The 17,784-nt window shown below is 33.2% G+C and overlaps 1 protein-coding gene and 1 long non-coding RNA gene across 2 annotated transcripts; both read left to right on the top strand.

Moving 5' to 3' along the window:
• Nucleotides 1–9,768: 9,768 nt before the first annotated feature.
• LOC107917728 (uncharacterized) lies at nucleotides 9,769–12,833 on the top strand. The gene is made up of 4 exons (XR_001689811.2): nucleotides 9,769–9,936; nucleotides 10,071–10,125; nucleotides 11,332–11,642; nucleotides 12,290–12,833. It is a non-coding gene; the product is annotated as an uncharacterized lncRNA (long non-coding RNA).
• A 3,291-nt stretch (nucleotides 12,834–16,124) lies between these two features.
• Nucleotides 16,125–17,267, top strand: LOC107917194 (protein MAINTENANCE OF MERISTEMS-like). The gene is made up of 3 exons (XM_016846569.2): nucleotides 16,125–16,739; nucleotides 16,869–16,949; nucleotides 17,058–17,267. The coding sequence occupies exons 1-3, from the start codon at nucleotides 16,125–16,127 to the stop codon at nucleotides 17,265–17,267; spliced, it is 906 nt and encodes a 301-aa protein (XP_016702058.2).
• Nucleotides 17,268–17,784: the final 517 nt, after the last annotated feature.

Below are 17,784 nucleotides of genomic sequence, written 5' to 3'. Positions count from 1 at the left end.
TATATTCGTATTGTAGGGCTAGGGATGTAGGAGAAAGTACATTAATATTCTATGGCTTGGGATTTTTCATTTTTATTATGGTCTCACGTGTACTAATCATAAATTAATTGCTTAAATATTATTAACGTCCTGCCTTAACGAAACATTAATATTTTTTTTGCATCTCGTCCTTTAATTTTATAAAAAAACTATATATAAATTAAGCTTATAGATTTAGTATTTTTAGCCATAATTGAAGGACCTATATCAATAATGATATTTTTTTCAAAATATTTTTAAATTAAAAAAATTAATTAAATGCTGACATGTGATATACATGCGTGTATGTCACGTTAGCAAAGTTAACAAATATTAATTTTTCATTTATTTTTTAATGATTTGACAAAAAAAATACAAATTTAAGTGCTAAAAGAGGCGAAAAAATAAATGTATGGCTAAAATGACTTTTATACATATATATATATATATATAAAGTTAGAAGGCCAAAATGTCATTATGTCATTTTTAAAATAAAATTAATTGTAAGATAATCAATTCTCACACATCCCCTTAACGTTCTTGTTTTTCAGAACAAATATATGAACAAGATATTTCTTTAATAATAATACATAACTATTTACTAAAATTAAACTTTAGCTTAATGGAAGAAATAAGTTCTAAAAACTTCTAGGTTCAAGAAAACAAAATCGAGCAGCTTATAAATAATAATTGAGAGGAATAAAATGTAAAATGATAATTTTTTTATCTTGAATTTTATGCAAAATTGGTTATTGATTAGCTTACATTTTTTTGATAGTATGTTTTGTTGACAATTTTACCCATTTTTACTTATTTTATTTCATTTACTTAAATAATAAAAATAATAATAATTACATTACATTTTGTCCATGTGATGCTGTTTAAAATATTATCTCTACAACAAATGGTCAATAATGTCACGAATCGCACACCGGTTCAGACCCTAGTGGGCTGCTGGAGGCTACTAGTAGTCTATCCAAGTAACGAGTAGATTGGGAAAACAAGAGCACCAACTTGACCTCTAGGCGCACACGAATTCGAGTCCCAAAGCGCGAAATCGAGACTTGAGGACGGGCGCGGATCACAACTCCCTGGCGCCACTAGGCGCGCATCGGGGGCGGCACCTCCCACGCATTGACTTATTAGCATCTAGGTATGAAGATCTTTAGAAGCCAACCAAGCACACGCCCCTAGGCACAAGGGTCAGGAACCATTGAGACTCATTCGCACGTCAACATACTGGGCATTGCTGATCTTATTTTTTACTGTCACCCACACTTCAGTTTGCTAAGCTTAATTAGCAGCTACTTAAATGCTGAACACACATTGGCTGAGTTAGGGTACAACTTTGAGTTCCCACTCGTGTGACACAATCCAATGCTTATTAAATTTGAGCAATTACATTGAACAATACGAGATAATATTTTGGACCATTGTTCTTATAATATGCGTATGTGTTCTCCCATTCCCCAAAAGTTGATGGCTTGCAACTTTTTTATTTTTAGTTTTCTTTATTTGGTTGAGTCATGTGATTGGACAAGCTTTAATCATTGAACATAATGGAAGGCAATATGATATTTCTGACACCTTACGAGGGTATGTCCCCAAAAGGAGTTGTGTGATAGCTACCTTCAGTCCAACTCCTCTTTTATTTTTCAATTTTCCTTTTCTTTTTTATAAAATATATGCTAATGTTTCTCGGCTAATTCTTGTCTTCTGTCTTTGGTTTTTTCTCAGATTGAGTAGTTGCCAAGTTAATGGATCTTTGTTAATATATTGTACAATTTTTATAAGGGAAAGAATGTAATTTATTACTTTGTGAATTTAAAAATCATATACCTGTAAATCTCAAGGTTACTCTTTATATAAATAAATTGATTGAAAATCGAAAATCATTCATTTAATGAGTCGAAAGTCACGTACAAATGTTTAGGGTCATTTTAATATTACTTTTAAAAAGTATTTCTGGAATAAAAAAATCTTTTTAAGATAAAAATATTATTAAATAGTATGTTTTTGAGACAAAAAAATATGTTTTGTAGAAATATATTTTTTAACAAAAAGTAAAAATAAAAAATGTTAATTTTTGCTCAAAAGCATTTTTTAACTTAGAAACACTATTGAAAAATAATGCTAAACTGAACCTTAGATAAAAGATAACTTCAAATATGAGTTTGTCTGTGTCTATGCTTTCTCTGTTTAATTTTATTAAATTTTAAAAACAATTTTTTTGTCGAAAGCATTTTCATAATTAAATAGATAGTTTTTTAAATAAAAAAAATGTTTTTCAATCTAAATACAAAAGCTACAATTTTTAGCTTCAAATATATAAAATTATATATAGGATATACAGTGAAATTTGTTATTATTATGATGTAATCTAAATTAATATTTTTAATGAGTGTATAATTATTTTTTATTAAATTTTATTTCAAATATGCAACTGTATATATTTAAATATTTAATATTTAAATTTGTATTGGTTATATTTTAATATTTAAATATAATTTATATATTCAAATTAAATTTTATAGACAATTAATATTACTTACTTTAAAAATTTATATTTCCTATATAAAAAGATGACAATGAGCGCAATAAATCAATTTCTTATGTTTTTATTGAAATATCTAATATTAATAAATCTAAATGTTATTTAAATGTATAATTTTTACTTTACAACATGTTTAAAATGTACATTTTACTTTTTTAAAATATTTTTTTTGATAACAATACTAAACATTTAAAATTTAAATAAAACTTTTCAAAAATATTTTTTCACAACACTTTCCAAAATCGATTCTAAATTAGCTCTTTAGGAATCTGTGCTACAAGAGGTCCATCACACATATGCTTCAAAACTACGAGAGTTTTGTCTTCGTAGGCTGTTCTTGTTGATAAGTTAAATTAAAAAGGGGTTGAAAAGTCAAAAATGGTGGGAGGTGCAATTGGCACCGAAAGAAAAAAAATAGTTGGCAAGTTGTTTAAAGTTGAAAGGGATAATTGCAATTTTGGTCCCTAATTTTTTAGGCCATTTGCAAGTTAGTCCCTGAACTTCAACTATAAATAGGCCTAACCATTTCTCATTTCAACCATCCCAACCAATCTTTCTCTCTTAGTTTTCTCTCTTCTCCCATTTGAGAATTCTTAAGGAATTCTATTTGTTTGTAATACTTTGAAGATAGTAAAGTTATCATCTGGTGTTAGTGCCCGAGGACGTAGGTATAATTTACCGAACCTCGTTAAAACTCTTGTGTTCTTTCTTGTCCTATTTTTCTTTCAATATTTGAGGGTATAATAGTAGTATTTAATTGTGCTATTAAATTACTATAGAAGGGATATTCTGTCTAAGGAAAGACTTGGTATTTAAGAGATCCATGTGATCCACCTCTCTTTCTTGGGAATTGAACTTTGTGTGATTTTTTAGTACAATAATTTACACGCTTCCGACCCTATTGGAACAACAAGTGGTATCAGAGCCGAAGGTTATTCGTAGTATGCTCTGTGGTTGCAGTTTAAACTGATCTTCCACATCAGAAAAGATTTTCTTAGGTATATTGAAAGATTATGGAGAAAACGGTCGGTGTAGGAGCTTCAACATCGTCCATGTGGACAAGACCGACAATTGCAAATGCAAGATTGGCCGTGGAGATCTTTGATGGCACGGGCCATTTTGGTATGTGGCAAAGTGAGGTTCTAGATGCCCTTTTTCAGCAGGGTCTAGACATTGCCATTGATGAAGAGAAACCAGATGATGTACAGGAGAAAGATTGGAAGGTGATCAATCGGTTGGCATGTGGCACAATTCGATCATGCCTTTCTCGAGAGCAGAGGTATGCTTTTTCAAAGGAGACTTCTGCAAATAAGTTGTGGGTGGCACTTGAAGAAAATTTTTTGAAGAAAAACAGTCAAAATAAGCTCCACTTGAAGAAAAGACTGTTTCGCTTCACATACGTCCCAAGTACCACAATGAATGATCACATCACCAAATTTAATCAGTTAGTCACTGATTTGCTGAATATGGATGAGACATTCAAAGATGAAGATTTGGCTTTGATGCTGTTGGGGTCACTTCCTGAGGAGTTTGAGTTCCTAGAAACTACTCTACTTCATGGCAGGAGTGATATATCTCTGAGCGAAGTCTGTGCGGCCTTATACAGTTATGAACAGAGAAAGAAGGACAAACAGAAAAACTCAATCAGAGATACAGAAGCTTTAGTAGTCCGAGGTCGTTCATACACTCGGAAGAAAACTCAAAAGGGGAGATCAAAGTCAAAGTCCAGACTCGGGAAAGATGAATGTGCTTTTTGTCATGAGAAAGGCCACTGGAAGAAAAATTGTCCAAAGCTGAAGAATAAGGGAAAAGCTGCTGTAGATGCTTGTGTTGCAAAGCATGATACTAGTGACTCTGAACTATCACTAGTTGCATCATCATCGTCGTTCCATTCAGATGAGTGGATATTGGATTCGGGTTGTACCTATCATATGTCCCCTAACCGGGAGTGGTTATCTGATTTAGTAGAACTAAATGGAGGAGTTGTTTATATGGGCAATGACAATGCCTGTAAAACTGTTGGGATAGGTTCAATCCAATTAAAGAATCAAGATGGATCAACCAGAGTTCTGACTGATGTTCGGTACGTGCCCAGTTTGAAGAAAATCTCATCTCATTGGGAGCCTTGGAATCCAATGGTTCAGTTGTTACTATGAGAGATGGGATTTTGAAAGTGACATCTGGCGCACTTGTGATATTGAAGGGCATCAGGAAAAATAACTTGTATTACTACCAAGGTAGTACAGTTATTGGAGCAGTCGCTGCAGCTTCCGGTAACAAAGACTTGGACTCAATGCAGTTGTGGCATATGAAGTTGGGACATGCCAGCGAAAAATCCTTGCAAATTCTGGCAAAGCAAGGATTGTTGAAAGGTGCAAAGGCTTGCAAATTAAAATTTTGTGAGCACTGTGTTCTGGGAAAGCAAAAGAGAGTGAAATTCGGCACTGCTATCCATAATACAAAAGGTATTTTGGAATATATTCACTCAGATATGTGGGGGCCTTCCAAAACACCTTCGTTGGGAGGAAAACACTACTTTGTTACTTTTGTTGATGACTTTTCCAGAAGAGTTTGGGTGTATACCATGAAAACTAAAGATGAAGTGCTTGGAGTTTTTCTTAAATGGAAAACTATGATAGAAAACCAGACTGGCAAGAAAATCAAGCGGCTTAGGACGGACAATGGAGGGGAATATAAAAGTGATCCGTTCTTCGATGTGTGCCAAGAGTATGGTATTATTCGACACTTCACAATTAGGGATACACCACAACAGAATGGAGTGGCAGAGCGTATGAATCGAACATTGCTGGAGAAAGTTCGATGTATGTTGTCCAATGCTGGGTTGGGCAAGCAATTTTGGGCTGAGGCTGTGACATACGCTGGCCATCTTGTTAATCGTTTGCCATCATCTGCATTAGAAAGAAAAACTCCTATGGAGGTATGGTCTGGAAAACCGGCTACAGATTATGATTCCTTACATGTGTTTGGATCCACTGCATATTACTATGTGAAGGAGTGAAAGTTAGATCCGAGGGCAAAGAAAGCTCTCTTTATGGGAATCACTTCTGGAGTGAAGGGATTTCGTCTTTGGTGCTTAAGCACAAAGAAAATGATCTGTAGCAGAGATGTTACCTTTGATGAATCTGCCACATTGAAAAAGGTAGCAGATAAAGATATTTAGATGAGCAATACTTCACAACAGGTGGAGTGTACTCCAAAACAGGTGGAGTTTGAGCAGATGGGGATTTGCCCAGTTAATAAGTCTAGTTCTCCAGCCACAATGGAGGAATTAGAGGTTGAAGAGGTTCTGACCCAAGAACCACTAAGTACACCAGAACCAGTTGCAGTTGCAAGGCCACGGAGAGAAATTCGTAAACCTGCTCGATTTACTGATATGGTGGCCTACGCCCTTCCCGTTGTTGATGATATTCCTATCACTTATCAAGAAGCAATGCAAAGCTTAGAAAGTGATAAATGGAAAAGCGCCATGGATGAAGAAATACAGTCTCTCCGGAAGAACAATACTTGGGAGTTGGCGCAATTACCGAAAGGTAAAAGGGCAATCGGATGCAAGTGGGTATTCGCAAAGAAAGATGGATCTCCTAGCAAGAAGGATATTCGCTACAAGGCAAGATTGGTAGCTAAAGGCTACGCTCAGAAGGAGGGAATTGACTACAATGATGTATTTTCCCCTGTTGTGAAGCATTCCCCCATTAGAATTTTGTTGGCCTTGGTAGCACAGTTGAATTTGGAGCTAGCTCAACTTGATGTTAAGACGGGTTTCTTGCATGGTGAGTTAGAAGAGGAGATCTATATGACTCAGCCCGAAGGATACACAGATGCTGGTGGTAGAAATTGGGTTTGTAAGCTGAACAAATCGCTATATGGATTGAAGCAATCCCCGAGGCAGTGGTACAAGCGATTTGATAGCTTTATGAGAAGGCAGAAGTACACAAGAAGCAAATATGACAATTGTGTATATTTGCAGAAGCTGCATGACGGATCTTTCATTTATCTACTCTTGTATGTTGATGATATGTTAATCGCTTCGAAAAGCCAAAATGAGATAGATAAGCTGAAGGCTCAGTTGAATCAAGAGTTCGAGATGAAAGATCTAGGTGAGGCCAAGAAGATTCTCGGCATGGAGATAAGTAGAGATAGACCGAGAGGCAAGCTCTGTTTAAATCAGAAGCAATATCTGAAAAAGGTATTACAATGTTTTGGTGTAAATGAAAACACAAAACATGTAAGTACCCCACTTGCTTCTCATTTGAAACTTAGTGCTCAATTATCTCCGAAGACTGAAGATGAAAGAGAATATATGGCGAAAGTCCCATATGCTAATGCAGTTGGGAGTTTGATGTATGCGATGGTGTGTACGAGGCCTGACATTTCACAAGCTGTTGGAGTTGTGAGCAGGTATATGCATGATCCTGGAAAAGGACATTGGCAAGCTGTGAAATGGATTCTACGGTATCTTCGAAAACCGTAGATGTTGGTTTAATTTTTGAACAGGATGAAGCACTTGGTCAGTTTGTAGTTGGATATGTTGATTCCGACTTTGCTGGTGATTTAGATAAACGTCGTTCAACTACGGGGTATCTGTTTACTCTTGCGAAAGCCCCAGTGAGTTGGAAGTCTACCTTACAGTCTACAGTAGCTGTGTCTACTACAGAGGCAGAATATATGGCAGTTACAGAAGCTGTTAAGGAGGCTATTTGACTTAATGGATTATTGAAAGATTTGGGAGTTGTTCAAAGTCACATTAGTCTATATTGTGACAGTCAAAGCGCTATTCATTTAGCGAAAAATCAAGTCTATCATTCAAGAACCAAGCATATCGACGTAAGATATCACTTTGTGCTGGAAGTCTTTGAAAAATGAAAAATTCTACTTGAGAAGATTCCGACAACAGATAATCCCGCAGATATGATGACCAAGGTGGTAACAACAATCAAGTTTAATCATTGTTTGAACTTGATTAACATCCTGAGAATTTGAGCACCTTTAGGTGTATGGCGCTCGAGAGCGCATTTGGAGGCACTACAAAAGATAGCTTTATCAAATTTGGGGAGTTGAAGGAAGTGTGTGAAGATGTGATTATCCTAATCAAATCTTCAAGGTGGAGATTGTTGATAAGTTAAATTAAAAAGGGGTTGAAAAGTCAAAAATGGTGGGAGGTGCAATTGGCACCGAAAGAAAAAAAATAGTTGGCAAGTTGTTTAAAGTTGAAAGGGATAATTGCAATTTTGGTCCCTAATTTTTTAGGCCATTTGCAAGTTAGTCCCTGAACTTCAAATATAAATAGGCCTAACCATTTCTCATTTCAACCATCCCAACCAATCTTTCTCTCTTAGTTTTCTCTCTTCTCCCATTTGAGAATTCTTAAGGAATTCTATTTGTTTGTAATACTTTGAAGATAGTAAAGTTATCATCTGGTGTTAGTGCCCGAGGACGTAGGTATAATTTACCGAACCTCGTTAAAACTCTTGTGTTCTTTCTTGTCCTATTTTTCTTTCAATATTTGAGGGTATAATAGTAGTATTTAATTGTGCTATTAAATTACTATAGAAGGGATATTCTGTCTAAGGAAAGACTTGGTATTTAAGAGATCCATGTGATCCACCTCTCTTTCCTGGGAATTGAACTTTGTGTGATTTTTTAGTACAATAATTTACACGCTTCCTACCCTATTGGAACAACAGTTCTAACGAGGTAGGTGATGTGACCAATGTGAGAAATTGTGTGCAAGACATACAAAAGGTAAATAACTGTAACCATACAAGATGAAAAGTTGGTCTCGACTCTCGAACGGGATATAGCTATGTAATTACTACTAACAATATATTTTTTAATACATATTTAAATAAATATAATTTTATTAAGTAATATAATATCTTTAGAGCAAGTAAATGATTATGTTATTTTTTATGGCATGTGGATCATGGCCACGCCTTATATGTAAGTGTCATTTTTTAACTTTATCAAGATTTTTAAGACTCAAAGTCCTCTTTTTCCGTTTCTTTCTTATGGTGAAAAAGACCCAAATTAAGCCTACAACTTTAGTATTCTTAGTCATAATTGAAGGAAATATATCAATAAAGATAACCTTTTTCTAAATTTTATGTACAACATCGACTTCCCTAAAGATTTAAAGAGTAAATTATAAAAAATAGTTACTTTTGTTTGTTTCATATTATATTTTAGTTATTTAGGTTTGAAATGTTACTTTTTAATTACTTACGTTATCGCATTGTTACAAAGTGATCACTGTACTGTTAAACTCTGTTACCTCCCTAACGAAAACGAAGTCCTATGTGGCAGTCCAAATGGGTTTTAAATGTCAATTTGGATGTCCAGTTAATAGGATGAAAATATGTTTTTAATTAAATAAATTTAATTTGGACTATCACAAAGGGCATCCAAGTTGACATTTAAAACTCATTTGGACTGCCACATAGGACCGCAGTTAGGGAGGTAAGGAGCTTAACAGTAGAGTGGCCACTTAGTAACAAAACGATAACGTAAGCGACTAAGACGTAAATTTCAAATACAAATGACTAAAATATAATCTGAGACAAATAAAAATGACTATTGTTATACTTTATCCAAATTTAAATTTAGGGTTTCATTTTCCTTTTTTATTTATTTACTATTAAAAAGTATTTCAAAGGAAAAAAAAACACACTTCTCTAAAAAAGTATTCAAAGAAAAGATCTAATGATAAATTGGACTCATTAATGGTGGAATCTGCAAATGATTAACACCACACCTAATGAATATGATGGGGGTCATTTTTATAAAATTGTTTATTTAAGTTTATGTTAAGGCCAAAAAGAATATCCAAACTCAACTCAGCTATTTCTTCATTATGTCTGATTAATGATAATTGAAATAGCTGACATCAATAATTTTGTCAGAACTAGAACAAGATCTTTCTAGTTTGGTCATTTTGCTATCAAATTTGGTCTGGAATCACAAGCATGTGAGAACGAATGCAAATTAATTGTTTTCCTAGCAATTATCGGGCCTGGCATTTTGCTTTCGGCAATTTTTGAGCTTTGGGTTTTAGGATAATTGGGTTCCTCTAAAGGAATGAACCAATTAAAAGATTGAATTTTGGACCCAAATCTGGACCTTTCTGGCCCATTTTTCAATTTAATGGGCGGGACGGCGGCTCTCTTCCAGTTTATTTCTAAAGAAATTCTAGGGTTTATAAGTTCAATCCCTGAATATTCTCTTCGTTTTTAGTTTGTCCGATCTCTGAAATTCCGGAAGACATGGCGAAAAATAGAAACAAGAAGAAGAGAAATGGCGTCGCTTCGATGGGCGTCAACGATGGAACTGTTCCCGATCTTCCTCAAGTTAGCTTTCACTTTTTTTTAAAAAATATTAAAATTCAATCTATAAATAGTAATTTAATTCAGAACATAGAATTGTTGCTTATGCCTTTTATAAAAAATTAGAAAATTTTATGTAAATTTTGGTTTGTATGCAGCAATGGATGCTTATGAGACTGGAGTTCAAAAGCCTGATTCTGCTAGTGCAAAACTGTAAGTGTTACTTTATCTACTATGTTTTTGTTTGTTTGTTAATTTCTACAAAAAAGAGAGAGAAAGAATTAGTTATTTAAAGAAGGAATTAATTACTTGATGATGAAAATGGTTGTTTCTCACATGCATATATCATACAGACATAGGCTTACGTATATGTAAGATTGGATTGTAGTTGAAGTTCTAGGGATATAATTGCATGTGGGAGGTGAATTGTTAATGTTCTGTGGATTTGATACGATAGCATATTCGGGGATAGCATGATTTAAGGGAAAATGCAAATATCGAGCACAATTCTGGACTGAAAACATGATTGAGAAGTGAATTTTACATTGATGCCTTCTTGTTTAGACGAGTATTTTCATTAATGATCTCTGCATTTTGATTGGTAGCATGATTGGAACGTGTTCTTTGGATTCTTCTAAGCTCCCATTTAGTTCTGGATATGTGTACTTCTGAGTTTATCAGGGATTGTTAGTTTGTTAATGATGACATGGTGTAATGTTTATGCTTGGCCTTGTTTCTGTTTGGCAGTTTGTGACTCTTATTGGCTTCATCTTCTATTCTTGCAAGCTTGTTTCACTTTATTGTGATTCTCGGAATTCAAGGCTTTTTAGTTTTGTTTTTTTAGTGATGTCGTTTTTCTAGATAATAAAACTCACCATAACAAAGTTTTATTCACATAGAAAAGTTATGGCCACTTTGCAGACGCCTGTTAATCTGATTTCCATTTTTGAAATGATTTTCTTCATGGCGTGCGTAACTTACATCATGTTTATAAATTTACAAATGAGGCCAAGCCCGAAAGGAATTTCCATTTTTGAAATGATTTTCTTCGTGGCATGTGATAATTACATCATGTTTATAAATTTTTGAACAAGCCCAAGCCTGAAAGGGATTTCCATTTTTGAAATGATTTTCTTCGTGGCATGTGTTAATTACATCATGTTTATAAGTTTACGAACGGGGCCAAGCCCAAAAGGTATTTCCATTTTTGAAATGATTTTCTTTGTGGCATGCGTTAATTACATCATGTTTATAAATTTACAAATGAGCCCAAGCCCGAAACACTGTTGCCGTTACGGATCATACTTCTTTAAAAGCCGTAATCTTAACGCATCTTTGTTCAACTTCATTCTATTGTGTCATTGTTATCTCCTTATTCTGTTTCACCAAACCACTAACTCTGTACCTATCTTGAAACAGAAAGACGAAGAAGGGACGACCGATGAAGAGATTGAAAAATGTTCAGAACATGAAGACGGTGGAAAAAGCTATTGCTAAGAACGAGAAGTATGCCGAGAAAAGCTCCAAGATCAAAAGCATATATGTCATGTTTTCGTAACGTATTTGCTGTGTATACTAAAGTTCAAAAATGAGATGACAAATTAGGTGCTGTGGAAATAGGTGGCTGACAAGGGGCTGAAGCATCTTTTACGTTTAACTGTCAAGGCCAACACCTGTTTGAAGCAGGAAGAGGAATCTGTGTCTCTTAAAAAGCTTCGATACCACCCAAGGTTTTAATCTACCCTTAACCATTACATTTATTGCTATACACTATACACCTACAAATCCTACCTCTGCCTGTATGTATTTAAGGTTAAAAGGTATTTTGAATCAGTATTAACTATAAATAGTTCATTTTTAATTATTTATATTTGTCCTAGCTGTGCCTGTATGTATTTAAGGTTAACAGGAATTTTGAATCAGTATTAACTATAAATAGTTCATTTTCTGAAACACGGTTTTTCTGAGTTCGAGTTTGAGTTCAAGTTCAAGCGTCGATTTTGTTTGTTGAATTACTCTTGTTAGTTCTACACGAACTTTATACCCTCCATTGGTTTTTAAATTTCACAAATAAGATTAGAATGCCATATACAAGTTGTCATGTCGTTTTTTCTTGTCATGTCTGTTTCTTTATATCGTATTTTCATATCATATCTGCAATAGAAGAATGTTTTGAAGCACAGTTTTTTGGAATTTGAGTTCAAGCTTCAATATTGTTTGTTGAGTTACTCTGATTCAGTTGGTTTTTAAATTTCACAAATAGGATTAGAATGTTGTATACAAGTTGTCATGTTGTATTTTTCATATTGTATATGTCGTATTTTCGTATCTTATTTGCTGTGTTTATTAAAGTTCAAAAAATGATATGACAAATTAGGTGCTGTGGAAATAGGTGGCTGACAAGGGGCTGGAGCATCTTTTGCATGTAACTGTTGAGACTGTTGAGGCCAACACTTGTTTGAAGCACTGAGAGGAATTTTTATCGCTTAGAAAGCTCCAAAACCACCCAAAGTTTTAATCCACTACAGTACCTTAAACATTACATTTATTGCTATATACACCTAGGATTTATAGGTGTATAGTATATAGCAATAAAAAATAATGTTTTAAGGGTGCCGTTAGGCATGTTTGTAGTGGATTAAAATTTTGGTTGGCTTTGGATCAATCCAACTGTCTAGAAAGGGTGGAAGAGTAACTGAAAAAATGATAGGAAGAGGAAGAGAGTAGCTTGGCTGGGGAGTATCTATGTCGATGTCAATGCGACTAAAATTCTATGCCACTAAAATTCCGAGGGAGAACGGTAAGATTTACCGGGGAGTAAAATTCGATTTTACTCAAAAAAAATAAAAAAAATTTGAATTTTAAATTGTTCGAATTGAATTAATTGAGTTAATTGAATCAACTTGATTTTCTTTTTTGAATTTTGAATTTTGAATTTTGAATTTGAATCGAATTGAATTTTTAAATTTAAACAAGCCAAATATTAAACCCTTTACTTCGTCCCCCTCCAATCTTTTCAAAGTTTTACTTCACACCAAATACTTTTTTCTTTATACTTTCCCCAAAATTTTTGTTTTCCCCTAAAAAATATTTCTTCCCCAAATCTCTAATTTTTTTCCTTTTACTTCTTTCCAAAGCTTTTACTTCCCTCCAAACCTAAAAGATTTTTTTTTGAATTTATGTCTATTATTTATATTATTGAATTAAATTTTATATTTTGCACTATTTATATTATTGAATTGTTTGATTATGTTGAATCTTTATCAATTTTTGTTAAAATTGAATTATTAATGATATCATTGATGATGTTATAAAATATTTGCGTTAAATTTTTAAAAGATTAAACTTTTTACATTTACTATATATTTTTTAATTTCAAAATAATGGTGACAGGAATCAGAAGATAATTGAAGAAACTAAGTAAAGAAATTAACTCGTATATAAAATATCAATAAATTATAAGGGGATGAATGTTAATAATAAATTTAATTATGGTGGACAAATTTGATTATAGTGGGTGCTAGTGATTACAAGAATCTAAAGTCATTTTTTAAATTTAATTTAAACAAATATATTTTATTCAATTTGAATTTTATCTCATTAGACTAGGTTTGGCAAAATTTGAAATCGAGTTAGGATATAAAATAAGATTTGTCAACTTGATTAGCTCGAAATTTTTTATTCGATCGATTACTCGCCCTAACTAAAATGTTATTTGTACTTTCAATTTGTTCTATATAAAATAATATAGTTGTTTATTAAAAAATGTTATAATTTTTTTTCATAACTTATTTATAAAAAATAACTTTCTAAAGTTATGATAAAAAGATTATATTATTTATAAGAAGTATTATAAAAATCATTCAATTTATGAAGCCTTATTTATAAAGGATATATATTATAAAATTTATATTATTTTTTATTTAATTTACATATTATAAAAAAGATATAACTTAGAATAAGTTTTTTTGTCAAATTAAGTTTATATAAGTTTTTATAATTAAAGTTATAGATTTTTTTATTATAAACCTAAATATTATAAAGTTGATGCTAATTATACAAAAACAAAAGAATTTCTTGCATCATATTGTGGGTATGATATAATTTGAGAGAATGGTGTTAGACATAAGCTTTATAAATAACTCGCAAACACTTTATTTTGAGGTATTCAAGACTTCAAAATATGATTGAGAAGACATTTATTGTTCTAAAAAATTATTTCCTATACTAACATCACCTTAGCGTAGTATAAAAGAACAAGATATATCTAAATAAAGATAATTTAAAAATATTATTTCCCATATTAACATTACATTAACAGTTTTTTTGACGCATAACTTAATAAAGATAATTTTTTTAAAAAAAAGAGATAATATTTGATGCAATATTGGTGCATGAGTCATATGCACCATCAATGCACTACAATTCGTGGGTTTTTTACAAAAATAATATAAAAAAATAAAAAATTACCAAAATGTTATAACTTTTTTTTTATTTACCAAAATATATATAATTTTTTTATTTACCAAAATATATAAAAAAAAACAAAAAACAGAACCCTGGTGGAGGGAACACTGTTGGCGGCACCAAACAAGGGAACCCTGTTGGCGGTACCAAACAAGGGTTCCTTGTTGGCGGCACCACCCTTAAATTTAAGGGTGGTCGGTTGGTGGGAGGAAGAAGGAGAGGGGAAGAAGAAGAAAGAAAGGAAGAAAAAAAAAGAAGGAAAAGGAAAGGAGAGGAAAGAAAGAAAAAGAAGGAAAGAAAAGGAAAGGGGAGGAAAGAAAGAAAAATAAGGAAAGAAAAGGAAAGAAGAAGAGAAAAAAAAAAGAAGAAGAAGAGGGAAGGAAGGAAAAAAAGAAAATAAGGTAATTTTTATTATTAATTTAAGATTTTTGTAATATTTGTATGTTAAAAAATAATGTTAAGTACATTTTACGTATTTTATTAATTTATTTAGGATATATAATTTTTTAGATATATTTAGCATGAAAAAATTCATGGTATGTACATTATATGTTGATTAGGAATTTTTTTATGAAATTGACTTAGGATGTTGAAATTAGTTTTGTTAGAAAAATAACATTAAAAGTAAAATGATAAAGAAATATATTTAAGAAAATATAAAATACGAAAAGAAAAAACGAAAATTATATATTCACCGAAAGTAAGAAAATGCGAAAAAAATTATATCTTTAATAAATTTTAAACATAATGCACTGAAAAAGTATAAAATTATAAAATTTAAAATTACGATATTTTTTAAAATAATAAAATGCGGAGAGAAAAATACTAACAAATGGCCAAAATAATAGTGTATTACTAACTTTTTAAAAAATTGGGAATTAGTTAATACAAATATTTTTAAAAAAATGTAATGAAATAATATAAAGTAATAAAATAAAAAAATATTTTTTATTGAAAGTAATAAAAATCGGGAAAAAAATACGAGCAAATGACAGGGATAAGGATTTTTTTCTTACACCAAATAAAAAACCCGTTTTTAGTATTTTTTATTTTGGTAAATAAAAAATATATATAATATTTTGATATTTTTTAATATTTTATTCTTTTTGTAATGTTTTATTATGAGTTTTATAAAAAAATAATATAAAAAAATAAAAATTACCAAAATATTATAACTTTTTTTATTTACCAAAATATATATAATTTTTTTATTTACCAAAATATATCAAAAAAAGTAAAAAACCAAAAAAATAGAAAAAAAATAGAAAAAAACACACTAAATTTATAAATTAATTTTACACTAAATACACTAAATAATACGAGTAAATGGCAGGGATAATGGTTTTTTTACACTAAATTAATTTTAAAAACACACTAAATTAATAAATTTAAAACATTATGTAAAATTATAAAATTAGAAATGAAGATATTTTTTAAAGTAATAAAATGCGGAGAAAAAAATACGAACAAATGGCCGAAGTAAGAGTTTTTACTAACTTTTTTTCAACTTAGAGGCATCGCAATGGCTTCATTGATTAGCAGCAAAAGCCACATATCTGATGCGGTTAATAACGCGGTATGAGTTATTATTTATTAATCACGGGTTCTATTTATTTAAAAAGGATATACGTACAAAGAAATAATGTTATCGTAAATTTTTTTTTGTAATTTAACACTATCTGGACTTGTACCGAGTTTTAAGGGGCCGTGTGAGTGTTTTGAAGAATACTCCGGATGCACGGTTGATGCCGTACTTAGAGCTAGCCGGATTTGGGTCCGTAACACAGATCCGGTACACCGTCTTGCGCTTTGATTTATTATCTGCGCTAGTGAAGCGGTGGCGCCCGGAGACCCACACTTTTCATTTTCCGTGCGGGAAGTGTACGGTGACCTTAGAGGATGTAGCGTTGCAGCTTGGGCTCCCAATTGACGGGAGTCCCGTAACGGGATTATCTGCATTTACCGATCCGGATGCACTTTTCTATCAACTTCTAGGAGACTCACCAGGGGACGGTGAGTCATATTTTTCAGGCGTACAATTTACATGGCTGAAAGCCAAGTATGGACAATTATCAACGACAGCCACTGAAGGCGAGTTGATGTGCGCTGCTCGAGCATACATCATGCATATCATAGGGGGAGAAATCATGCCTGATGCAAGCAACGACAAGGTGCATTTGATGTACTTGCCCCTGTTAGCTGACTTGTCCACTGTTAGCTCCTATAGCTGGGGCTCAGCCGTGCTAGCAGTCTTGTATCGAGAGCTTTGTCGGGCGACAGATTCGAAAGTTCGCGACATTGGCGGATGCCTCTCACTGCTGCAGTCCTGGGCGCTGTATCGGATGCCATTTTTGGCATCGGTTAGACACCAACCGTATGTTTATCCACTGCTGAACATGTGATAAAATATAACTTCTCGTTATTTGTAGTCATAATATATTGACTAATGTTACCAACCAACTCTAAACGCTATATTTGTTTTTTGTAAGTGGAGTGGTCGTCTGGGTATCGGGCAGTCGTACAATGTCCCGCTATACCGCCTCATGATTGAACAGTATGCCCGGGATGGGGTAAGATGCTATTCTAATATTCATGCTATAGCCATATTCATGACATATTACTTTCTATATCTTACGCACACATTATGGCTAATTATAACCATGTTATTAATCATGCAGTTTATATGGACGCCGTACCGAACGCTAGAAATTACCGCCGTGGTACCCTCGTCTGCGTACGTGCATTCGTACATATGGTGCACTAACGCACCAATTATAAATTTCAACATGGTCGAGTGGTATTACGGGGATCGGGTGCTACGGCAGTTTGCGTGTGAGGTGGGAGAAGTTCACGGGAAGAATAAGAGAGGAAAATTGGTGATAGATTGAGGAATTAAGCACCGAAAATTTGTGGCGCTGTGGAACGATCGATTTCGTCGAAGACTTCAGCTGGTTATGGCTACCGACTCGCAACCATCAGAAGAGTATATGCAATGGTACTTTAGTTGCGGGAAGCCAAATTTATACGGAGACCAGTCGGTTGTAATCCCCCCACACATGCAGCGACATGGGGGATCGTCCACAACGGCCCAGCATGATGCAGATCCCATGGCATATTATTCCCCGGAACCACCGGAGCCCGAGCAGGAGCCCCAGCCAGATCCGGAACAATCTAGATTTGTCGGTTCAGATAGCTATCATCCGGAATTGTCAGGCACTAACAATTTGCCGAGCTTCTCAGGGCCAGAATATGCATACGACTTTGAACTATTCGGATCCTACTCGCCCGGCCCATATCCGCAGCATTATGGGACTCCCTCAGGAGCATCAAGTTCGTCGCTGCCGAACGAGGGACTTGCTCAAAATGATTTCCTCCCTATTTTTACTACACCACCACCTGCGCCAA

This window comes from Gossypium hirsutum, chromosome D01 (genome assembly GCF_007990345.1).
Source record: "Gossypium hirsutum isolate 1008001.06 chromosome D01, Gossypium_hirsutum_v2.1, whole genome shotgun sequence".
NCBI classification, from domain to species: domain Eukaryota; kingdom Viridiplantae; phylum Streptophyta; class Magnoliopsida; order Malvales; family Malvaceae; genus Gossypium; species Gossypium hirsutum.
This window is presented reverse-complemented; position numbering and strand designations above follow the sequence as displayed.